The sequence below is a fragment of the Ursus americanus genome, chromosome 16 (genome assembly GCF_024610735.1).
Source record: "Ursus americanus isolate L20-20 chromosome 16, mUrsAme1.1.p, whole genome shotgun sequence".
Lineage (NCBI taxonomy): Eukaryota > Metazoa > Chordata > Mammalia > Carnivora > Ursidae > Ursus > Ursus americanus.
In genome coordinates this window covers 4,315,287-4,341,646 of record NC_142142.1, presented here as the reverse complement: position 1 = coordinate 4,341,646, position 26,360 = coordinate 4,315,287, and the positions used below count along the sequence as shown (strand labels likewise).

General features: G+C 38.9%; 2 protein-coding genes across 2 annotated transcripts; both read left to right on the top strand.

Annotated features, from left to right (window-relative positions):
• Positions 1 to 452: 452 nt before the first annotated feature.
• LOC123782717 (olfactory receptor 52E5-like) lies at positions 453 to 1,412 on the top strand. The gene has a single exon (XM_045782988.2). The coding sequence runs from the start codon at positions 453 to 455 to the stop codon at positions 1,410 to 1,412; it is 960 nt and encodes a 319-aa protein (XP_045638944.2).
• Positions 1,413 to 10,878: 9,466 nt separating this feature from the next.
• LOC123782718 (olfactory receptor 56A3-like) lies at positions 10,879 to 11,838 on the top strand. Its single transcript, XM_045782989.2, has one exon. It carries the CDS (start codon positions 10,879 to 10,881, stop codon positions 11,836 to 11,838), a length of 960 nt encoding a protein of 319 aa, XP_045638945.2.
• The last annotated feature ends 14,522 nt before the right edge of the window (positions 11,839 to 26,360 follow it).

Genomic DNA, 26,360 nt, shown 5'->3' with positions numbered 1-26,360 from the left:
CTATTGCTCTCTTTCATCCCCCCAATCACATCAAACACTGTTCCCTGTTTATGGTATGTGCCATCATCTCTCCATCTCTACTACCATTTATTTAGATCAGGCTAGTATCATCTCTCACTTTGCTTACTTCAAACTCTAATTTGCCCTCCCACCCATTCTCCATGGTGATATTACGGAAGTCTCCCTAAAATATAACTACATTTTACATCATTCCTACCACTGTTGGCAGAGTATCAAATTTGGGAGGTATCTTGGGCAGAAAAACAAGATGTCCAGAACCTGGTGAGTTCTATATTTGGGAGCTTTTTAAATCATTTATCACTTTCCACTCCAGGGTCTTCTGCTAAATATTAAGGCAGAGAATTATTTCCATGTTTTTCCATGACCTGAAAGAATGACATGAATGAGATTGGAGTCCTACAGTGTGAAAAAACTGACCAGCAACCATGAAGATGGCCTATCACAACACCACTCAATCCCATCCTTCCTTCTTTGTCCTTCTGGGGATTCCAGGCCTGGAAAATTTTCACATCTATATTGGTTTCCCCTTTTGTACTGTATATCTGATTGCACTTCTGGGGAACATTATAATCCTCTTTATAATTCAGACTGAGCCTAGTCTCCATCAGCCCATGTTTTACTTCCTGGCAATGTTGGCCTTCACTGACCTAAGCCTGTCCACTGCCACTATCCCCAAGATGCTGGGCATCTTCTGGTTCAATTTCAGGGAAATACTTTTTGGTGCCTGCCTTGCACAAATGTTTATGATTCATCTATGCACTGGCCTGGAGTCTGGGATATTGACAGTCATGGCCATAGACCGCTACGTTGCCATCTGCAATCCCTTGAGATATACCATGATCCTCACAAACAACGTGGTGACCATTCTAGGTACAGTCATGATCGTAAGATCTTTAATCTTTGTTATTCCTTTTGTGTTCCTCATCTTGCTGTTGTCATTCTGTGGTTCCCATATCATCCCCCACACCTACTGTGAGCACATGGGCATTGCCCGTCTTTCCTGTACCAGTATCAGGACCAATAATTTATTTGGGATGGTTGCCTTTTCTGTGGGATTCATTGACCTTATTGTAATTGGTTTCTCCTATGTGCAGATACTCTACACAGTCTTTCACTTACCATCATGGAATGCCCGATTCAAGGCTCTCAACACCTGTGGCTCCCATGTCTGTGTCATGCTCATCTTCTACATCCCAGCATTCTTCTCTTTTCTGACCCACCGCTTTGGTCATAGCATCCCTGGCTATATTCATATATTTCTGGCCAATCTATATTTGGTCGTTCCACCTGCACTCAACCCTGTTATCTATGGGGTCAGGACAAAGCAGATCTGGGAACAAGTCTTAGGAATTCTTAACTTAAAACTATATTGTCCTTCTCTGTGCTTCTAAAACACAATACACGTTCTCTTTTAGTACAGAACCTCCTTATGTGTAGGTATCGCTTTCTGAGATACTCTTTCTACCCTGCTCTGATGCCTACTTCTCTTTCTCATTCATACACAGGATGCCTTTACATGATCTTCAAAACTATGGTTGACTCCACTTTTGTAGCCTTCTATAGCACCCTGAAAGTCCCCTTCTTTGAAACTGACCACACCTGTCTTTAATGGTTCAATGTACCATTCCCTCTACACAGTTACACTCCCTACAAATGGTGACAGATAATATTTACAAAGAACTATATACCAGGCACCACACTTAGTCCTGTATATGTTGCCTCACTTAACATATACAAATAAATTGACATAGATACTAGAATTATAACTGTTTTCCAGGGGAGGAAATGGTTGCACAAAAAGATAAAACAACTGATGAATGCCTCATGTATGGCAAGAATGAAGCCAAAGTTCTAGTCCAGTTAGTTTAACCTGAGTATCAGTATATTAACTACCACTCTACACTCATTTATGACAGCACAAGACCATGTCTTTCCTCTTTGTCAAACATATTCAGCACATAGGAGATGCTCATGAGATATCTATTACATGAAGTATCCATCACACCTCTTTCATTGCCATTTTGATCAGGATTCTTAGTTTCAAGCGGTGAAAAATAATTCTAGATGTTTCGAGCAGGAAAAAATACTAAAAAGATGAATAATGGCTCAATGAATCACTGGGAAGACTAAAAAAAAAACAAAGCAGAAGCCAAAACCTCTGTAAAATCGGTTGAGAGATCTAGTTCTATGCTGCACTATCACAGCAACCACTGCTAAACTCGGTGACACGGTTTGCATACAGCCCTCTTTTGTGCTTATTTCAGATGGTTTTGAAACATTCATCAGATAATTGCATGTAATGAAATAGTGACCGCTGTGAACAATAATAACGATTCAACATCTCAGCAGACTTCAAAAGAAGTAGAATGGTGTTTTCCAGGGGCAGGGGGCAGGAGGGCATGGGGAGTTATTGTTTAATGGGTAAAGAGTTTTAGTTTTGCAAGAGGAAGAGAATTCTGAAGGCGGATGCTGTTGACAGTTGCACAGCAGTATGAATGCACTTCATACCAATGAACTGTATATGAAAATGGTTTTGGTAATAAATTCTGTGTCATGTGTATTCTACCACAATAAAAAATTAGAAAAAAGAAATACAATTTTAGCAGTTAATATAAATAACCCAGTAGTAATTTTAGTAGTTTTTCAAAGTTTGCCGTCTTCAAAATCTCTATCAATTCCAATTTAAAGGATTATGAAAGCCATCTTCACTACTCTCTTCATTCTATGCTTTAAGAAAATGTATATTGCAGCATATCTTAATAAAGTACTTACTAAAAAGTGTTTTTCTTTTTTTTTTTTTTTAAAGATTTACTTACTTATTTTAGAGAAAGAGCACAGGAGACAGAGTTGGGGGAGGGACGGGGAAGGGAGAAGAGAGAAAGAATCTCAAGCAGACTCCCTGCTGAGTGCAGAGCCTGACATGGGGCTTGAACCCATGACCATGAGATCATGACCTGAGCTGAAATCAAGGGTTGGACGCTTAACCAACGGAGCCACCCAGGTGCCCTAAAAAGCGTTTTTCTAAAAACCAATATACTCAATGTATTTTTATTTGAGAACTCTTTTTTCACACTGGATGGAATTCACTGGGAAGCCATAGCAGGCAGTAAACACAAACAACACATAATTTTTCTACTAATGTGTGTGTACTCTGAGAGCAACTGGACACGAATTCTGACATTTATTTATACTCATAACATTGTCCTTCATAAGTTTTTGCACATCGTTCAAACAAATGTTTATGGGTTTGTATTAATAGTAGCAAAATGTTTGAATGCATAGGTCTTGCTCCCACTAGCAGTGTTTGAGGATCTGATACATGAAGTGAAATTGAGTCTATACCTACATTCTCTCGTTGACTCTCCCAAGATGCTTGGAGTATGACATTATACACATTATCCCATTTCATAGCTGATGAATTTAATATTAAGAAAGAATAGGTATCTTGCTCAATATTACACAAGAAAATGAGTGACAGAATCCGTATTTAAACTCAGCCTGACAGTTTTCCTTTGCAAGATGGGCTGTCATCTCGATCTCTCATTCTTGCTATGGGTACTTTGTCCAGTACCTGCTGAGATCGCATAAAACTCTAACTCAGCCACTTTCTAACACTCTATTTTCTGCTGCAGTGGTAGGCTGCTTATAGATCCCAGCATAACTACTGTGCTTCCTTGACCCAGGGCTTTGCTTTACTGCTCATAATTCTGAAAGTTTCTTTTTAGCCTCCAGTCTCTTTGGCTTCTACTCATTTTTAGCTGTGGTCCAGCAACCTCCAGAAAGCCTTCCCTGGGGTAACACTTCCACCACTCTGAGGCTGACTCAGGGGCACCGAATCTGTCTAGAGTTCGCACGTATACATTATCATTGAACTCACCACATCAATTGGAGTTATAGCTTTACTTTTTGACACAACACCAATTTCCATTCATTTCTGTATCACCAGCACCCACCACTATGTGATGCATATTACATGCTCAAATATTTTTTATTAAATGAATGAATATATAACCAGAAATAGTAAAATATAGCCCAGTGCATTGTTTGAAAATTGGAATAGACATTAAAACTATTAGGACTGCCATGCAGCAAAAGGTAAGGTTAGTCCAATATGTGGTGTACATATATTTCAAGAACAAGCAAGACTTACTGTTTTTGAATTCTGCTATTTGGACCTTAGATTGGTGATTCTTAACTAGTGTGGGGTCTGTAACTTTAAATTTATGGGTTTAGTTTCATAACATTTATCTTTAAAATGTATTTTAGAGAATGTCCACATGTACACATTTTATTAAAGTAAATTTAATTAAAAAAAAAAAAGCCTTGGGTTTCCTGGGTGGCTCACCAAACTGAAGAATTTGCACATCAGAATTCTAGAAGATAAAGAAGATGTGGTACACACACACACACACACACACACACACACACACAGAGGAATATTACTCAGCCATCAGAAAGGATGAATACCTACCATTCACATCGACATGGATGGAACTGGCAGGTATTATGCTGAGCGAAATAAGTCAAAGACAGAAAGACAATTATCATATGATCTCACTCATATGTGGAATATAAGAAACAGTGTAGAGGATCATAGGGTTAGGGAGGGAAAACTGAAGGGGAAGTCACAAGAGAGCGAGAAAAACTGCGAGAGACTCCTAACTATAGGAAACAAACTGAGGGTTGCTAGAAGGGAGGTGGGTGGGGGGATGGGGTAATTGGGTGATAGGCATTAAGGAGGGGATGTGATGTTATACACAAATGATAAATTATTGAACACTACATCTGAAACTAATGATGCACTATATGTTGGCTCATTATATTTAAATTAAAAAAAAATCTAGAGGAATTTGTTAGTTGTGTGAAGGCCAGGCCCCCTCTATTGTTGAAGGGAAGTCACCAGCTCACTATTCGAGTTTGATTCAATACTGTGTCCCCAATGACAAGTCTGTGTTGGATGGGTTGTTGGCCACATGTGGAAGACAGAACTCTGGTGCTGAAATGAGTTCTGCAGCCCCTTGAGCCTCACTTTCCAACATTAAGATCTCCTGTGGGGTATGGCAAGGTTAATGTATAGTTTTTATGCTGAGAATAAACTCTCAGAAGGCATTCAATGGAGCTTGTTTTTATAAGAAAGTATCATAATATGATACTTGATTAAAAAATATGGTATGATAACTGTTTGGATTACAGAAAATTTGGGGCGCCTGGGTAGCGCAGTCATTAAGCGTCTGCCTTCGGCTCAGGGCGTGATCCCGGCGTTCCGGGATCGAGTCCCACATCGGGCTCCTCCGCTATGAGCCTGCTTCTTCCTCTCTCACTCCCCCTGCTGTGTTCCCTCTCTCGCTGGCTGTCTCTCTGTCACATAAATAAATAAAATCTTTTTAAAAAAAAGATTACAGAAAATTTGTGACTGAATTCGTATTAGAAAGAGCACGGAAGAAAAAATGGTGATTATGCAGAGGTTCTAGGGCCCCAGGTATTCATTTGTTGTCCTGAGACTGACCTTGTTAGAAAGTTACAGGCATGAAAAGTGCTCCATCTCTCAACCACCCAACATGAACCAATTCAACAAGATAAAAAGAAAGACTATGTAACTTAAATTTTATTAAATTAAGTTTATCTTGGTTAGCGACCAAATGAAAACAGCTGTACAGGCTTTGGGACGTCTGACTTAAAGAAGGCGCTATCCGGCATGTACAGAATTGACTTTGGAGGGTGGTGCGTGGGAGGGTCGCCTCGGAGAGGTGGGTAGTAATACAGAAGGAATGAACGTGAGGTGAGCTACCTCTGAGGGGCATGTGACCGCTGGCCCTGGAAAAACCACGTCTAGTAAGATGCTGTGAGCAAAGAAAGTTATAGAAAGAAAATAAGCACAAAACCAACAATCGTAAATAAAGGTGCTCCAAATGTTTGAGATCAAACAACTTCTGACAGGAGCAATTCTATGTAAAAGGCTCCAAGCGAAATAGCAACAGGTATGGAATCGTTCATTGTTGACTAATGATTTTCTACACAGAGGCACAAAAAAAAATGCTGGGAAACCAAATTTTATAGTAATAGTAACAATCATAACAATTTAATAACCACCACCTGTTTTGCTAACACGATCTCATTTACTCCTCATGACAAATAACAAATTGGGAATATGAGACAGAGAATTTAAGCAGCTTGTCAGTGGCACAGCTGAGGGTTGAATTCCGTGCTAATCTCCAGCCTTGGCTCATTGGCCACAGGGATAGAGAACAGTTAGAAAAAATCATTACCACAACATCAACCATACCTTTGACCTGCCAGGCACGAATGGGGTGTATCATGAAGGAAGCAGTTAGATATAAGCAACCCTCTTGGATTTTTGTATTAAAAGCATCACTAGAAAAGGGCTCTTGAAAACGTTTCTCAGAACTACTGGTCACAGAGGACAAATTAGGGAGGGGATCTGAGTGTTTCATAGTTACTACAAAGTATCAGTATAGAAATACACATGATTGGTTTCATGTCCATTTTGTATATTTTCTAACAATACGTTTCCGAACTTGGTGCACTGACTGGTGAAAATCAGAACTTGGTGCACTGACATTTTGCCCTGACCTTTTTTGCCCTAAGGTTTTGCTTTTGTGTAATTAATCACACTTTTTATTCCTAAGGATCACATTCTACCCATTCAACTGGTGCAGGGTAATTAACTCCGAGCCTCTGCTTCTGTCTTCAGGGGCAGTCTTGCCTCCGGAGGATAGGGATCACAGCCTGTGAAGAGCTGAGAGAAAAGCTTTTTTTCCCTAAAGGATAAGAAAAGGCTGGGCTCCCGATTCTCCGGCTCCTGCAAGGCCAGCAAGGCAGTCTTTCCCTGGGGAAGCAGAGGAAGCTGAAGCCCAGGCATAAACTCTCCTTTTTGAAAGCCAGAGTATTAGAGATTCGGACAGAGCCAGAAACATCCTTCCAAAGAGGAGCTCACTGTCTCCATCAAGTAAGTTTGGCTCCACCAGAAACTGAAGGCACCGAGCCAGCACTGTGATATTAGACCCCTGGCCAGAGCAGGGGTTGTGGTGGGACTAAAGCTGGGCCTACAATCTTCAAGCTACAGGGTTAAAATGTGAGGATAGGAGCTTGAAGGGAAGTGGAAGCGAGGAATGGCACAGGGCCAGATGGAGATGACTGTGCCAATGCTGAGCCAGACTTTTCTGTGTGCTCTGGGGAGAGGTTTGGACCAGACAATGGTTCAAGGATCTGCAGCAGAGTATCATGGGGGATCAGAAATCTTGAACATCCTTCATTGAACTCTATGGAAACACAAGGCAGAACGCAGGTTTGAAAGGGAAAGAAAGTTTCCGATCACACTTCCTGGGTTGCCATTACTTAGAAATCTCTGATCTGCCTTGTACTGCCTTTCTCATTTCCTGAAGTACTGCTCCTCTTTCTGCTCTGTCCTTTATTTCTTTTGCTTCCTTTGTGTTCTCCATCCAATCCCCATCCAATCTCTTCTGTTTTAATTTCACTTTTTTTCTGTTTCCATCTTCTCTCCACCATCTATTTTCTGGGCATGTATGCTTCTGTTCCCCAGACCCCCTACACTTTCTCTCAGTCTATCCTCCACCTGTATCTCACTGTACGTAGCTTCCTCCGGATCAACAGACTCCCCAAAGGAAGCAACGTTAGAGCACCATTTTCTACTCAATGACTTTCTCTGCTCTCCTCATCATTATTTATCACTCCTTACCCCTCTCTCCTCTTGCTTCCAGGCCCTAAAAACAACTTTGGCATCAGACCCAATAATTTTCAAGATTAACACAGATTTTTTATCCACCTTCTATATACTCCAATTTAGTAACCAAAAAGATTATTTAGAAAAGTCTCTGCACAGGTGTGTCTCCTCTAGACACCAAGAACAACAATCTTACAGATTGAGTCACTGAGAAGGGTCCCTTGTGCAATGTTCCCTTAGAGGTCATAATTGCTGCCCCAAGAAGGCTGTCTGAAAACTACCTGGAGCAGTGCACAAAGTGGCATAGAGATCTTATTAACCTGGATAAGGAAACCTAACAATTGCAGAAACGAGTGCAGAATGATATATGATGGTGGAAAATCATGATGGTGCTGTGAGAGCAAGAGCACTCTTCATAAAAGAGGCCAAGAATCCTGTGGCGACTTTGCAACACTTAACCTGGAATTCTAGCACCAGTGGCTCTGCCCACACCCATTCTTCTTCTTCTTCTTCTTCTTCTTCTTCTTCTTCTTCTTCTTCTTCTTCTTCTTCTTCTTCTTCTTCTTCCTTCTCCTTCTCCTTCTCCTTCTCCTTCTTTTTTTTAAGTAAACTCCATGCCCAGTGTGGAGCCCAGTGCCACACTCAAACTCACAACCCTGAAATCAAGACCTGAGTTGAGATCGAGAGTCACACTTAACCAACTGAGCCACCCAGGGACCTCCCCACACCCATTCTTCTGATTGTAATAGTCATAGTGATCTTTAAGATTGTGTCTTTGTCTTGGTACCTGAAGTTAGACCATGATACCTAGGTGTATATATTTAGGTATATCTAGGTATACATTTATTTTTATTTATTCCACTTTGGATTTATTGAAATGCTTGAATCTGGTTATTGATGTATTTCATCTCTACTGAAAAGTTCAGATGTCTCTGCCTCATTCTCTTTCTTCTTCAACCTGGAGCTCTGATTCTGCGTTAGACAGTCCCATTCCACCTACTATTTCTCTTACATATTCTTCAGTATTTTCCATCTGTTTTTATTTTCCTCCCATCTTCATTCTCAGTAGATTCTTCTGACCACCTTCTGACAGTTACTGACTCTCCCACTAGCTGGCCCTAATCTATTGTTTAATTCGCCGCTGAGTCCATCGTCTCTCATGGACTCTGAGAAACAAACTGAGGACTTCAGAGGGGAGGGGGTGGGGGAATGGGATAGACCGGTGATGGGTATTAAGGAGGGCACGTATTGCATGGTGCACTGGGTGTTATACGCAAGTAATGAATCATCGAACTTTACATCGAAAACCAGGGATCTACTGTATGGTGACTAACATAATAAAAAATATTATTATAAAAAAAATAACTCGCCACTGCGTTCTTCTTGTTGATATTCTATTTTTTAAATATACCTCGTTCTTTCTCAAATCTGCTTTGTTACTTTATAGAGACTCCAGTGCCCTGAACAAAATATTAATTCTGTACTTCATCTTCTTAATTCCAGGAAAATAAAAAGATGGAGCAACTCTATCTAATCAGAGTCCCATGTCCTTGCTCCTAACTACACATTTGCATTTTCTATGTATCCATTGGAGCTTCATTCTAAAAAATTTCTCATGTTCTATCTTCCAGCTCACTAATTTTATTTCCAAGTGTGGCTAATCTACCCTTAAATCTACTTCTTGCAATGTTAATCTTCGTTATCATATTTTTTTCGTTTCCAGGAGATGTGACTGATTCTTCTTTTGTGTGTGTTATTTTGTTGTGTATCTTTTCAAGCTTTTTTAACTTAAAACCTAGGAAAGGTAATGTTTTTCAATATCTTTTATCAAATAACTCCAATATTTTAAGTTTTTGTAGCTTATATTTGGCTGTCATTCATGTGGGTGTTTACTCACAATTTTCTTACTTTAAAAAATTGTCTTTTTACCACAAGCAACTCAATTTCTTCAGAAGTTTCTGCGTTGAAATTCTTTGAGGCCTGAGATGAATGTTTCTTCCTCAAGAAAGGACTTGGGTTTGTTTCTGTTATTTTCTGAAACCACTACCAATCCAGGATAACTTCAAATTCCTTTCTGAGACAAACAGTTGGTGTGAACTCAGGCTGCAAAGTCACATGAGGACTAGCCCGTTGTTCAGTATTTATGGGGAAGATTTTTCCCATATAACAAGCTTTGAGGTAGTCAGTTTTATAGGTAGTCCCAGGTGGGAGTAAGGGATAAAGATGAACAAATGGGTTTATTTCTAGTGCACACATTTTATTCAGAATGATGTTTCGTAAAGCCCTATCTAAATGGGAGATCCCCTACTACACTCTCCACCTGCTTGAGCCTAGATTTATCTTCTGTCCCTGCATTTTAGATTTCGAGCTCCCCTAGGTGATGGAGATGGGTGCTTAAGTTCATGGAGTGCTACAAGTGCCCTCAGGTTGACAGCCAACACCAATATTTGATTTTAATGTTTCGATTTCATTAAATCCTTAGCCTGATTATTCTTTCTTTTTGACCTGCTCATGGGTGTCTTCAAGACATTTGAGTATAAATATAGGCATAGGAACAGGTATAAGTTAGGTATGGATTTAGGTATGAATATGGAGCTAGATATTAATAAAGAGAGATTAGATGGAGACATAATCATAGAAATGAATTCTATATATTTTCAATGGGAGATTTGCTCTGAGTACCCCAGTTCATCATGCCACAGGACACTATCATCATTTACTTCCTTAGACTCTTGATAGCGGATCCCGTCTAGCTTTGGAATGCATTTCTGTACATTTCAAAATTTAAACTGAAATGTTTTCTGAGCCTTTGATTTTATGCGTTTCATTTAAATAACAATGGATACTTAAATAATTTTTGATTCATTAAATATTAACCAAACAAATTGAAAAGATACATTCATGCAAGAGAAAATGTAAGATGAAATACAGATGAAACAACAAAGATGAGGAAACATTATATTATATATTTAACAAATGTCTATTAGCCACCTCTTATGTGTCAAAACAACATGCTAGGCTCAAGGGTGGTGGGGTAGATGTTACCCTCACGGATTTTACAATCTACAGACATAGTCATCAGAGTCCATGATAGATTAACTCCTTCTCTCTTCTTCAGCTACTCAAAGACACCTGCCTCACTAAAATCACCGCCAATGCTACCTTATAACAGCAGCTCCCTCTCTACTGAAGTCTCAGACTTCATCCTGAATTGCTTTGTCAGGTCCCCCAGCTGGCAGCACTGGCTGTCCCTGCCCCTCAGCCTGCTCTTCCTCCTGGCCATGGGGGCCAACGCCACCCTGCTGATCACCATCAGGCTGGAGGCCTCTCTGCATGAGCCCATGTACTACCTGCTCAGCCTCCTCTCCCTGCTGGACATGGTGCTCTGCGTGACCGTCATCCCCAAGGTCCTGGTCATCTTCTGGTTTGATCTCAGGTCCATCAGCTTCTCAGCCTGCTTCCTCCAGATGTTCATCATGAATAACTTCCTGCCCATGGAATCATGCACCTTCCTGGCCATGGCCTATGACCGCTATGTGGCCATCTGCAAGCCTCTGTACTACCCATCTATCATCACTGACCAGTTTGTGGCAAAGGCTATTCTCTTCATCTTGGCCCGGAACACTTTTCTTACTGCACCTATTCCCATCCTCTCTGCCTGGCTCCATTATCGTGGAAAAAATATAATTGAGAACTGTATCTGTGCCAACCTCTCTGTGTCCAAGCTCTCCTGTGATAACATTGCTCTTAACAGAATTTACCAGTTAATTGTGGCCTGGACTCTTCTGGGCTCTGACCTCATCCTCATCTTCCTCTCCTATACCTTCATCCTAAGAGCCGTTCTTAGACTCAAGGCAAAAGGGGCAGCTGCCAAAGCTCTGAGCACATGTGGCTCTCACTTCATTCTCATCCTCTTCTTCAGCACCATCCTGCTGGTTTTTGTTTTTACCCACATTGCCAAGAAGAAAGTTTCCCCCGATATCCCCATCTTACTTAATGTCCTACACCATGTAATTCCTGCAGCTCTCAACCCCATTGTCTATGGGGTACGAACCCAGGAGATTAAAGTGGGGATTAGGAAATTACTGAGGAGGGTGGGAGAGAGCAGCAACTAATCGTGTTCTAGCTTGACTCTTCTCAACCATGAACACCCAAATCACAGTCGAAAGGCAGGGACATGGGGATAAAATTACAGTCCTAATCCTCTCTCTGGACATGCCTGAAGATATGAACTGCATGGTTTCCCTCTTACCCACAGTCATAACACACCTTTTACCTTCCATCATTTTCGGGAAGCAACTAAGGATACAGACGTAAAATTCTCGTCATGGTACCCAGACCAGGGGCTATGAAAGTTCATGAGCCGAGCATCACACTTCATTGTCTGCCCCTGATTAAATCCCTTTTAGAATCAGTGTGATGGAAAATCCATACTCACTTAAAGATGTGTGGCTGATGGGAAGTATCAGAACTTAAAGACAGTGCATGACTTTGGAGAAGTAAAACGAGATGAAAAAGCAACTGCTAAAAACTGTTGAAAATGACCATTGCGCTTTAATCTTTCCCTCAGGCACTCAAACATATTTATTGAAAGTTATTTTATGTCCGGCACAGAGCTAGAAAATGGGACTCTAACATACATAAATCTTGATCCCATTACTCTAAAGCCTAGGGGAAAAGCCAAAAACATGTAAAAATCAATGTAAGAAGAGTTAGATTAAAACACATAAAGAAGCCCAGAAGAGAGAGGAATTTGTTTCTGTAGGTGGGACTCCTTAACGTATCTGACCTCCTCCTTCAGTCCCTCAGTCAGAACTGCCTCCCTCACAGCTTCTCAAAAACACAAATCACATTCCTGTGTCTGGGAATTTTTGCTTGCTGTTCCTCTGGCCACATAGCTCCTTCCCTCAGGTCCATGGTGTCTCCCTGACCACAGTATTTAAAAATAGTACCCAACAATATTCCCCCAAAGCACAGATGATGTCCTAACACCTTGTCTGTTTCCTTGTTGTGCACATTAATCCCTATCTACTGACTGTACATTTTGCTTTTATTTGTTTAGTCAGCCCTACCTTTACTAAAATTTAAGCAGTAGAAGGGCAAGAACTTTTGCCTGATGTGTTCACTGTTGTATTTCCAGTGCCCAAACAGTGCTAGTGGTATGGTAGAGACCACAAATGTTTAGAAATTAATGACTGAATACACGTTGAATAAATGATTGAATGTATGGTATTTTCTAGGCATATAATTCAGGCATGGTCCTTGTCCCCTGGGTTTTCATACTACTTATCAAGAGTGAGGGAGACCATATTTCATACAATATTCCATGGTCTGAGGATTGTATGGAATATTGCCAGGGGACAAATGGAGGCTTTGAGGTAAGACCAAAAGTACATTTTTAGTTACTGAGTTTGAATACGCATGAGAAACACAAGTAGAAGTGCATAGTAAGCCCTTTGCCTTACTTAGAGGTCTAGCACTCAAATAAGATGTATGCTTGGGAATTGACTACAGGTCATCTTTAAGCAATGGGAGTAGGCAGAATGGCCTAATGAAATAACGAAGAATAGAAAGAGCAGGAAGCCCACCAGAAAGCCCTGAGGAGCCTCTATATCATCCTTTTTGCTAGTGTGGGGAGATTAGCATGGAGATTACAAAAAGATGTAGTGGTCAGGGGAAAGGAAGCAAAAATAGGAGAGTCACAGGAAGAAAGCACCTCAAGGGGCACCTGGGTGACTCGGTTAACCATCTGCCTTCAGCTCAGGTCATGATCTTAGGATCCTGGGATCAAGCCCTGCACTGGGTTTCCTGCTCAGCGGGGAGCCTACTTCTCCCTCTCCCCTTCCCTCTGCCCCTCCCTCTGCCCTTGTTGCTTCTCTCACTCTCTAATAAATAAATATTTTTTTAAAAAATCACCTCAATATGGACTGTGATCACGTAAGAGGCTCTGGTCACCTTCATTCAAGGCCTCCTGTAGATTCTGTGGGGCCCTGTCTACATAAGTAACTTAATGTTTAAAGGCATTGAAAAAATAGATGGGCCCATGTGGCCCATTATAAAACATATACTCATATAAATGAATATTATAAACAGGTGAAAAGAAATTCTTACATATATATTTATTGTCCTCTCCGTGCACATAAGGATTCTTTGTTGTGTCAAAGCATCATCTCTTGATAAAAGAGAGAACATGGAATATATTTGAAAAACTAATGGTTGCAAGTTTCCAAATCTGATAAAACTTATAAACCCAGAGTTCCAAGAAGCTCAATGAAACCCAAGAGTAAGAAACATGAAGAATACACTAAGGTCCATCATAATCCAATTGTTCAGACGTAATGCTAAAGAAAAAAATTGTAAAAGCCAGAAAAAAAGATACATTACATACAAAGGGATTAAATTAATCACAAAATCAGATTTCAGAAACAATGCAAGTGAAAAGACAGTAGGGGAATATTTGCAATAAACTGGGAAAAATGTATACAAAAACTGAAATAACTTGTCACCAGTAGGCTTACACTCAGTGTTTACAAAGATTCTTTAGAGAGAGGGAAATTATCAGATGTAACTATGATCTACACAAAGGATTAAAGAGCATCAGAATATGTTACAACATGGTAAATATGTAACTTTTTCATTGTTTGAATGTATTCTTTTTCTTATGGACGGAAAACTCTTTTTTACTAATGAGTAAATAAGCATAGAGAAATAGTGCTGAAAGAACAAAATTTAAACGAGAATAAAGATGATGCAAAATAATGGGAAATCCATTTATAGTATGTTTAAAAATTAACTTCTTAGGATTAAATACAATTGGTAAAATTTCAAAGCAATAGTTTATAAATTCTTGAAAAATAATTGCCTACACTGTAATTTTACCATCTCCAGGAAGGCAGATGAGGGAGGGGGTGAGTCAATAGGGGAGTGTACTAAAATTATTTACTCCAGTTTCAAGTTTCACTATGCTATTCTGTTGTGTTGAATTCACATTTTGAAAAGAACAATTAGAAAGAGGTTTTTTTTTGTTTTGTTTTTTTAATGTAGCAAACACTGGATATGAAAGTGAATATAGGCAGTTGGTTTTTATAGTAGTTTCTTTGCCTAGTCCTCTCTGCTCTAATGAGCAAGCCCATTCTTTCCTGTAGGCTTCAGGGTTTATATTTTAAAGAAGGTTCTTACAGTCTTTTTTTTTTTAATGTTCCATTAGCCAGCATATTATTAGTTGCATATAACACCCACTGCTCATCACAACACATGCCCTCCTTAACACCCATCACCTAGTTACCCCATCCCCCACTCCCTTCCCTTCTGAAACCCCCAGTCTGTTTTCCAGTATCCATAGTCTCTCATGGTTCATCTCCCTCTCTGATTTCTCCCCCTTCAGATTCCCCTCCCTTCCCCTGCTGGAGTAGTGCTGGAGCTGGGGTAATGGAAGGTTACTTTAAGGGGCTGGTTTGCCTAGGGTGTGAGAAACATGAAATATTAAAGCCCAGACCTCAATAAACTTGCCCTAGGGTGACGATCACAAAACTCACCTAGAGGATTTGCAGCCTAGACCTTGCTCTTCCTTCTTCCCTTACCCCCATGTATGTTCTCCATAGGACTACTTAATTGTCCCGGAACACATGCATACAGGATATAATATTTAAAAAATAGTAATACTATGGAAAAAAGACCACGAACTGAACAACCATATCATAACAAGCAGAATTAATGGGCTAGAAAGAATAACAGTTAAGGATAAATTAACAATGCTTAGCATATAAGCACAAAGTATTTATTAGATAAATAAAAGTATTAATGTGCTCAAAGACTTAATAAGAATATTGGAAATATGAAGTTGGGCATTCAGTTAATAAAAAAAAAAAAGAAACAAATGGTTTAAAAAATAAAACAGTTGTGGGGAGAGGAGTTAATATGTTGGAGGAGTAGAGGGACCCTAACCTTATCTCCTCCTTCAAACACAGCTAAATAGTTACCAAATCACTCAGAACACCCAAGAAATCAACCAGAGGTCAGAGAGAACAATAACTGAAAGTCTACAGTAGAAAAACACCTTTTGGAAGGTAGGAGGTGCACAGAGTTGAATTAGGGGAGATACAGCTGTGGATATGGCAGCAGGGAGGGGGCCTGCCTACAGAGCTTCCCACAAAGTATTACAAGCAGTGGGGCACAAAGTCTGATCATTTAAAAGTCCAGTACCATGAGGGATGTGCTTGGCTTAAAGGTGCTCAGGTGGTGAAGCAGGACAGTATCCCAGGAACGAAAGCATGGTCTGAGGATCCCCTGGATCACAAGAAGATCAGGGGCACCAACTTGTTGCACTGTTTCCAGGCATAGGAGCAGGAAAGCTGGCTAGTAGCAGGGGGGCTTGGTGCCAGTTTTCTGTTCCGTGTTGCCGTAAACTGTGAACCACTGTTCAGTTGTGCAACCACTTTCCTGGGACCAGCCAGCAAATTGCAAAATCACAGGGAGACCCTTCCCCAGAGGAACAGCATGGGTCCAAGCCATGGGAGTCCCTAAAATTTGGAGTTTTGAACCTCAGTCACACACCTGAGATAAAAAAGCTGAGTCACAGGCAGGGTGAACATGCAGTGTTCAGACTGAAACTGTGGACACAAGAGGGGTGACTGATTGCTCTTCTGTGAGTGCTTACTGAAGAGTTGGGGGGGTGGTGAAAACTTTCAGCTCCAGGGCTAGAGAGCAGGGTGCTGCCATATTCATCCTGCCAATCAGAGATGAAAGCCCACAGGGAGCAAAACAGCTCCACGCAGTGGAGGCCAAGCCACTTACACCAAGCCTCATCCCCCTGTACCCTGGAGGCCTATTTACACTGAAACAAGTCAACCTGAAAATCAACACACCAGGCCCCTCCACCCAAAGACCAGCACAAACAACTCACTCATAACAAGTCTACTGAACACAGTACAGCAAAGCTTCAGCTCTAGGGGAAATAGGATACAGCTTCCTTTTTACATTTATTCATTTTTTATTATTATTTTTTCATTTATTTTCTTATTTTCAATTCCTGTTTTACTTTTATTATTATTATTTTTTCACATGATCTTTCATTTTCCCCTATGGAAATTTTAATCTTATTCTTCTGATTCCCTTGGGACAGAATGACTACCACTCAGTAATAGTTCTTTCTTTTTTTTTTTTTTATTATGTTCTAATGAATCATTGAACACTACATCAAAAACTAATTATGTACTATACAGCAGGTAACAACATATTATTAATTTTTTAAATTTTTATGTTTATACATTTTTATATATTTTTTGGTTTATTTTCATTATATACATATATCATTTCATTATATATATTGGTATTTTGGGATCTAGATTATTTTAACAAGCAGATGAAAACACACCCAAGACCTACTTTTTTTGTTGTTGTTTTTGGGTGTTTTTTTTGTTTTGCTTTTTTTGTTGTTTGTTTTTTAATTTCTTGTTTTCTTTTCTGGACAAAATGGCAAGACAGAGAAATTCACCCCAAAAGAAAGAATGGGAAGTAGAACTCAAGGCCAAGGAATTAATTAATACAGATATAAGTGACATGTCTCAACTAGAATTTAAAACAATTATAAGGATACAAGCTGGACTTGAAAACAGCATACAAGACACAAGAGAATCCCTTACTGCAGAGATAAAAGAACAAAAATCTAGTCAGGCCAAAATTTAAAATGCTACAACCAAGATGCAAACCCAAATGGAAGCCATAAAAACAAGGATAGATGGAGCGGAGGAGTGAATCAGTAGTATAGAAGATAAAATTATAGAAAATAATGAAGCTGAAAAGAAGAGGGAAAGAAAAGTAATGGATCATAAAGGTAGATTTAGGGAACTCAGCGACTTATAAAGATAAAATAACATTTGTATCATGGGAATCCCAGAAGATGAAGAGAGAGAAAAGGGGGCAGGTTTCTTCAAACAAACTATAGCTGAAAACTTCTCTAGTCTGGGGAAGGACACAGACATCAAAATCCAAGAAGCACAGAGAACTCCCATTAAATTCAACAAAAACCTGACCATCTCATAGTCAAATTCACAAACTACACAGAAAAGGGAATGAATCCTGAAAGCAGTAAGGGAAAAAAAAAATTCTTAACCTACAGGGGAAGACAGATTAGGCTTCCAGCAGATCTGTCCACAGACACATGGCAGGCCAAAAGGGAAGGGAGGGAAATATACAACATACCGAATGGGAAAAATACGCAGCCAAGGATTCTTTATCCACCAAGGCTATTATTCAGAATAGAAGAGATAAAGAGTTTTCCAGACAAGTAAAAACTAAAGGAGTTCATGACCACTAAACCAGCCCTGCAAGAAATTTTAAGAGGGACACTTTGAGTGGAGAAAAAAAGACAAAAAGCATGAAAGACTAAAAAAAGGACCAGAGATGGGCACCTGGGTGGCTCAGTCAGGTAAGCATCTGCCTTCGGCTCAGGTCATGATCTCAGAATCCTGCGATAGAGCCCTGCATCAGATTCCCTGCTCAGCAGGGAGTCTGCTTCTCCCTCTCCCTCTGTGATCTCTTTCACTCTCACTCTCAAATAAATAAAATCTTTAAAAAAGTAAAATAAATAAAAAGGACCAGAGAACATCACCAGAAATACCAATGCTACAGGAATATAATGGAACTAAATTCATATCTTTCAATAATCACTCTAAATGCAAATGGACTAAATGCTCCAATCAAAAGACATAGGGTTTCAGAATCAGGAATAAAAAACCAATATTCATCTATATGCTACCTAGAAGAGACTCATTTTAGACCTAAAGACACTGCAGATTGAAAGTGAGGGGATGGAGAACCATCTATTATGCAAATTGATGTAAAAAAAAAAAAAAAAAAGCCAAAGTAGCCATACTTAGACAAACTAGATTTCAAAACAAAGACTGTAGCAAGAGATGAAGAAGTACATTATCTCATAATTAAGGGGCCTATCCATCAAGAAGATCTAACAATTGTAAATGCTTATGCATCCAACATGGGAACATCCAAATACATTAAAAAATTAATAGTAAACATAACAAAGCTCAGGGATAATAATACAATAATAGTAGGGAACTTTAATACCCCTTTACATCTATGGGCAAATAATCTAAACAGAAAATCAACAAGGAAACATTAGATTTGAATGATACAATGGATGCGATGGACTTAAAAGATATATTCAGAACATTTCATCCTTAGGCAGCAAAATACACATTCTTTTTAAGTGCACATGAAACATTCTCCAGAATAGATCACATACTGGGTCACAAATCAGCCCTCAACAAGCATAAAAAGATCAAGATCATACCATGCATATTTTCAGACCATAATGCTATGAAGCTTGAAGGCAACTACAAGAAAAGAATTGGGAAGACCTCAAATACATGGAGGTTAAAAAACATCCTACTAAAGAATGAATGGGTCAACCAGGAAATTAAAGAATTTTAAAAATTGATAGAAACTAATGAAAATGAAAATACAACTGTTCAAAGTTTTGGGATATAGCAAAGGTGGTCCTAAGAGGGAAGTACATTGCAATACAAGCCTTTCTCAAAAATGAGAAAAATCTCAAATACACGAGCTAATCTTCCACCTAAAGGAGTTGGAGAAAGAACAGCAAATAAAACCTAAACTAAGCAGAAGAGAACTAATAAAGATTAGAGCAGAAATCAATGAAATAGAAACTAGAACAGTAGAATAAATCAACGAAACTAGAAGCTGGTTCTTTGAAATAAGATCGATAAACCCCTAGCCAGACTTCTCAAAAAGAAAAGAGAAAGGACCCACATTAATGAAATCATGAATAAAAGGAAGTGATCATGACCAACACTAAGGAAATACAGACAACTGTAAGAACATATTATGAGCAACTATATGCCAACAAAATTAGGCAATCTGGAAGAAATGGATGCATTCCTGGAAACTTATAAATTACCAAGACTGAATCAGGAAGAGGTAGAAAATCTGAACAGACCCATAACCAGCAAGGAAACTGAAGCAGTCATCAAAAACCTCCCAAAAACTAGAGTCCAGAGCCAGAAGGCTTCCCAGGGGAATTTTATCAAACACTTAAAGAAGAAATAATACCTATTCTTCTGAAGCTATTTCAAAAACAGAAATGGAAGGAAAACTTCCAAACTTGTTCTATGACACTGGAATTGCCTTAATCCCAAAACCAGACTAAGACCCCCCTCAAAAACCATAAGATAGCTAAGAAAAAAACTTAACCAAAAAGGTAAAAGATCTGTACTCTTAAAATTATAGAATACTTATGAAAGAAATTGAAGAGGACACAAAGAAATGGAAAAGCATTCCATGATCATAGATTGGAAGAACAAACATCATTAAAATGTCCATACTACCTAGAGCAATCTACACATTTAATGCAATCCTTATCAAAATACCACCAGCATTTTTCACAGAGCTAGAACAAACAAAATTTATGTGGAACCACAAAAGATCCCGAATAGCCAAAGCAATCCTGAAAAAAGAAAAGCAATGTGGGAGGCATCATGATTCTGCACTTCAAGCCATATTAAAGAAAGCTGTAGACATCGAGATACTACGGTACTGGCACAAAAAGAGACAAATAGATCAATGGAACAAAATAGAGAACCCAGAGATGGAGACACAACTCTATGGTCAATTAATCTTCAGCAAAGCAGGAATGAATATCCAGTGGAAAAAAGACAGTCTCTTCAACAAATGGTGCTGTAAAACTGAACAGCAACATGCAGAAGAATGAAACTGGACCATTTTCTTACACCATACACAAAAATAAATTCAAAATGGATGAAAGACCTAAATGTGAGAAAGGAAATCATCAAAATCCTAAGGAGAACACAGGCAGAAACCTCTTTGACCTCAGTAGTAGAAAGTTCTTACTAGACATGTCTCCAAAGGGAAGGGAAACAAAAGCAAAAATGAACTATTGGGACTGCATCATGATAAAAGCTTCTGCACAGCAAAGGAAACAATCAACAAACTATATTTGCAAATGACATACCTGATAAAGGGTTAGTAACCAAAATCCATAAAGAATTTATCAAACTCAACATTCAAAAAACAAATAATCCAGTCAAGAAATGGGCAGAAGATATGAATAGACACCTTTCAAAAAAGATACCCAGATGGCTAACAGACACATGAAAAGATGTGTCTTTTCATCACTCGTCATCAGGGGAATACAAATTAAAACCATGATGAAATTCCACCTGACACCAGTCAGAATGGCTAAAATTAACAATACAAGAAACAACAGGTGTTGGCTAGGATGCAGAGAAAAAAGAATCCTCTTGCACTGTTGGGAATGCAAACTGGTGCAGCCACTCTGGAAAACAAAATGGAGGTTCCTGAAAAGGTTAAAAATAGAACTACCCTACAACCCTGCAATTGCACTACTAGGTATTTACCAAAGGACACAAAAATACTGATTTGAAGGGGTACATGCACCTCAATGTTTATAGCAGCATTATCAACAATAGCCAAATTATGGAAAGAACCCAAATGGCCATCAACTGATGAATGGATAAAGAAGATGTGGTGTATATGTATACACTGGATTGTTACTCAGCCATCAAAAAGTATGAAATCTTGCCATTTGCAACAACGTGGATGGAACTAGATGGTGTTATGCTAAGCAAAACTAGTCAGTCAAAGAAAGACAAATACCATATTATCCCACTCATATGTGGAATTTAAGAAAGAAAATAGATGAACATACGGGAAAGGAGAAATGAAAAAAGAAAAAAAAGGAGAGAGGAAAACAAACCATTAAAGACTTTTAATGATAGAGAACAAACTGAGGGTTGATGGAGGGAGGTGGCTGGGGGATGGGCTAGATGGTTGATGCATATTAAAGAGGGCACTTGCTGTGGTGAGCCCTGGGTATTGTAAGTGATGAATCACTGAATTCTACTCCAGAAACCAATACTGCGCTGTATGTTAACTAACCAAAATTTAAGTTAAAAAAATAAAATACCAAAAAAAATAAATAAATAAAACAGTTGCTATAAAGCCATCAGTGGATGAGCTGAATAGCTGAATAAATTCATCTGAGTAGCCTATTAATGAGCTGGATCAGGCCAAGGAGATTCATAGTCCTATTAGCTAATGGTCAGAAGATACAGAAAGAAGGAGGAAGAAATGGATAAGAAATCATGTGCAAGGATGTCACAATGTGAATTTGGTCTAATAAGTGCTACATGATGAAATAAATAAACAGACTGGGAACATACTTGAAGAAAGTGAAATGAAGGACTGCTCACAAATTTTTAAAATGTCAGACTAAAGTTTGAAGGTATTGTAAAGAGACATTAGATGTTAAAAGTAAAACTTTCCAGGTATATTACGGTATCATAGAAAAACAGTCCATTCTAAAGGCTGAGTGCAGGTCACCTCCTACTCTTGGTGGGTTCCTAAACAGACTCTGAGATTCTGATGTATACAGATGGTATTTTGAGGAGTTAAAGTAGAAAATAAAAGGCTGGAGTAGAAACAAAAGTAAATCAGAAATAAAGTAATTTTAGTAATAAACAAAAAATGCTTAAAAAAATGAAAATTAGCAGTTGACAGTGAAGGTTTTAATATAGCCACAGAGTCTTTAACACTCCTCGCATAAAGAAGCCAAGTCCAGTGAATCTGGGCTGCTTGCAAGGACTCTCTTATCACCAACAGAATGTGGCACAAGTATGCTGATTACAAACTCCACGTAGAAAATAATAATCCACAAAATTTTTGTAAAAAAACCCTAAAAATGTTTGGATAGATTCAAATGGGAACTCACCCTGCCATATAATAGTATGTATTACAAAGCAATACTAACACAAATAATGTGGCATTGCTGTAGTAAGGTCAAACACATGAATGATGGAACAGAAACACAGCCGTGTGTGCACGAAACTTGGTATACAATACAGCTGACATCTCGAGTCAGTGGGGAAAAGTTCAAATATTTATCTCTGTATAGAGATAGCTACAAATAAGATAGAGATAAAGATAAGATAGATAAAAATAAAATTACTTAACACTATAAGCAGGAGTGGTATTCAAAAATACTTAGTACACCCAGGGGGAGGAAAGGAGAAGGGTAGTAAGAATAGGACGACCCTAGGTTCATCCAGTCCCACAAACACAACTAGGTAACTATCAAATCATCCTAAATACCCCTGAAATCAACCCGAAGACTGACAGAACAACTCCGTAACTAAAGGGAGAGTAGAAGGCACATCAAGGAAGGTAGGAAGTGCAGAGAGATGGTTCAAGGGAGAAATGGGTCAGAGGTGCTGTGGAGGGGAGGGAGCTGTGGTCACAGAGAAGGGTGAGAAAGCGAAAAGCTCACAGGAATTACACAGAGAGATCATTTCCCCAAAGCCATTGGCTTGGAAAATGAAAGAGTCTGAATTTCATGAGTTCTTCCAACCAGTGGGGCTTAAAGCCTGGAGTTTTAAAGGTCTGCAGGCTTGGCTGGGATAGAGCCAGGAGGGCACTACATTGCTCCTGGAAAGAAGGCAGGCAAACAACACAGGGGAAGGCAGCTTGGAAACAGCAATCTGAAAAATGTTTGGGGCACACTGAGGGGAGATTATTTGCTCTTCTCAGAATGCATCACTAGGGGGAGGAATTCACAGACTCCTCTCTGGGAACCAAGGAGCTGGCTGGCACCATTTCCCTCCCTCGCCTCTAAAAATAAACACAGAAACACCCGAGAGAAGCCCCTCAGACCCTACACTGACTGCTTAACTCCCATACACCAAGCCCTGCCCTCCCTGTGCTCTGGCGGACTGCCCTTCTCGGTCAAGCTTGCCTCAGTCCTAACACATCAGGCCCCTCCCCCAGAAGACCAGCACATACCCCTGCCCACACCACTTTTTCTGACCAGAGAGTTCTGCAGGGACAAAGTTCTGGTGGACTTGGGGTCAGGTCTCATTTAACAAGCAGACCACAGAACACCTTGTTAAAATTCTCCACATTCTAGACCTAAACACATCTGTGGATAGAAAGTGAGGAATTGGAGAAACATCTATCACGCAAATGGATGTCAAAAGAAAGCCGGAGAAGCAATAATTATATCTGACAAACTAGACTTTAAAACAAAGACTAAAAAGAGACAAAGAGGACATTATATAATCATAAAGGAGACAATCCAACACCAAGATATAATAATTATAAATATTTATGCAGCCAAAATGGGAACACCCAATATATAAAACAATTAATTAATAACAACATACAGGATCTAAGTGATAACAATGCAACAATAGTAGGGGCTCTAACACCACACTTACATCAATGGACAATCATCTAAGCAGAAAATTAATGAACAATGGCTTTGATTAACCCACTAAACCAGATAGATTTAACAAATACATTCAGAACATTGCATCCTAAAACAGCACAATACCCACCCCTTTCATTTCCAAATGGAACATTCTCCAGAAGAGAATACATAGTAGGTCACAAAAAAGGCCTCAACAAAAATAAAAATATTGAAATCATACCATGCACCTTTTAGGACACAACACTATGAAACTAGAAGTCAACCACAAGAAAAAATTTAGAAAGACCACAAATACATAGAGGTTAAAGAACACCTTACTAAAGAATAAATGGGTTAACCAGGAAATCAAAAGAAATAAAAAAATACATGGAAACAAATGAAAATGAAAACACAACATTCCAAAACATTTGGGATGCAACAAAAGCAATCCTAAGGATGTGGATAGCAATAAAGGCCTCCCTCAAGTAGCAAGAAAACCCTCAAATTAACAACCTAACCTCACATCTAAATGAGCTAGAAAAAGAACCAACAAAGAAACTTAAAGCCAGCAAAAGGAAGGAAATAATAAAGATTAGAGCAGAAATAAATGATACAGAAACTAAAAAAAAAAAAAAAAAAAAAAAGAACAGATCAGTAAAACCAGGAGTTCTTTGAAAAAAATCAATAAAATTGATAATCCTCTAGCCAGACTTATCAAAAAGAAAAGAGAAAGAACCCAAATAAACAAAATCACAAATGAGAGAAGAGAAATAACAACCAATACCACAGAAATACAAAACATTATGAGAGAATATTATGAAAAACTATATGCCAACAAACTGAAAGAAATAGATAAATTCAAGTAACATATAAACTAACAAAAAAGGAGAAAGAGAAAACTTGAACAGACTGATAACCAGCAAAGAAATTGAAATAAATAGGGGCGCCTGGGTGGCACAGCAGTTAAGCGTCTGCCTTCGGCTCAGGGCGTGATCCCGGCGTTCTGGGATCGAGTCCCACATCAGGCTCCTCTGATATGAGCCTGCTTCTTCCTCTCCCACTCCCCCTGCTTGTGTTCCCTCTCTCGCTGGCTGTCTCTATCTCTGTCGAATAAATAAATAAAATCTTTAAAAAAAAAAAAGAAATTGAAATAAATAATCAAAGAATAGAAACAATAATCAAAAAACTTCCAACAAACAAAAGTCCAGGGCCAAATGGCTTCACAGGTGAATACTACCAAACTCTTTAAAGAAGAGTTGATATCTATTCTTCTCAAAGTATTCAAAAAAATATAAAGAAAAGGAAAACATCCAAATTCATTCTATGAGCCAGCATTATCCTAACACCAAAACCAGATAAAGTCACCACTAAAAAAGAGAAATACAGGCTGGTATATCTCATTAACATAGATGCAAAAATCCTCAATAAAGTACTAGCAAATCGAATCTAACAATGCGTCTTGAAAAAACATTCACAACTATCAAGTAGGATTTATTCATGGGCTGAATGGCTGTTTCAATACCGGCAAACCAATCAATGTGATACACCATATTAATAAAAGCAAAGACATTTTTCCTTCCCTCCCTCTATGTTCATCTGTTTTGTTTCAAGGGAGGCAAACCATAAGAGACTCTTAAATATAGAGAACAAACTGAAGGTTGCTGAATGGGAGAGGGGCTAAAAGGGTGATGGGCATTAAGGAGAGCACTTGCTGGGATGAGCAATGGGTGTTATACCTAAGTGATGAATCACTACATTCTAGTCCTGAAACCAATACTACACTGTATGTTAACTAACTTGAATTTGAATAAAATTCACATTTGAACAAAAAAAGAAAAGATCATTTCAACAGATGCAGAAAAAGCATTTGACAAAGTACAATATCCATTTATGATTTAAAAAGATTTAAAGAAATACCCTCAACAAAGTAGGGTTAGAAGGAACATACCTCAACATAACAAAGTCCACCTATGAAAAATCCACAGCTAATTATCATCCTTAAGGGGGGGGGATGGGGACCGAGAGTTTTTCCTCTAAGGTCAGGAATAAGACGGGGATATCCACTTCCACCATTGTTATTTAACATAGTGCTGGAAGTCATAGCCACTGACAATCGCAAAACAAAGAAATAAAAGGCATCCAGATCAGCAAGGAAGAGGTCAAACTTTCACTATTTACAGATTACATGATACTATACATGGAAAACCTGAAAGACTCCACCAAAAATGGCTAGAACTGATAAACGAATTCGGTAAAGTTACAGGATACAAAATCAATGTACAGAGATCTCTTGCACTTCTACACATCAATAATGAAGCAGCAGAAAGAGAAATCAAGGAATCAATCCTATTCACAATTGCACAAAAAACCATAAGATAC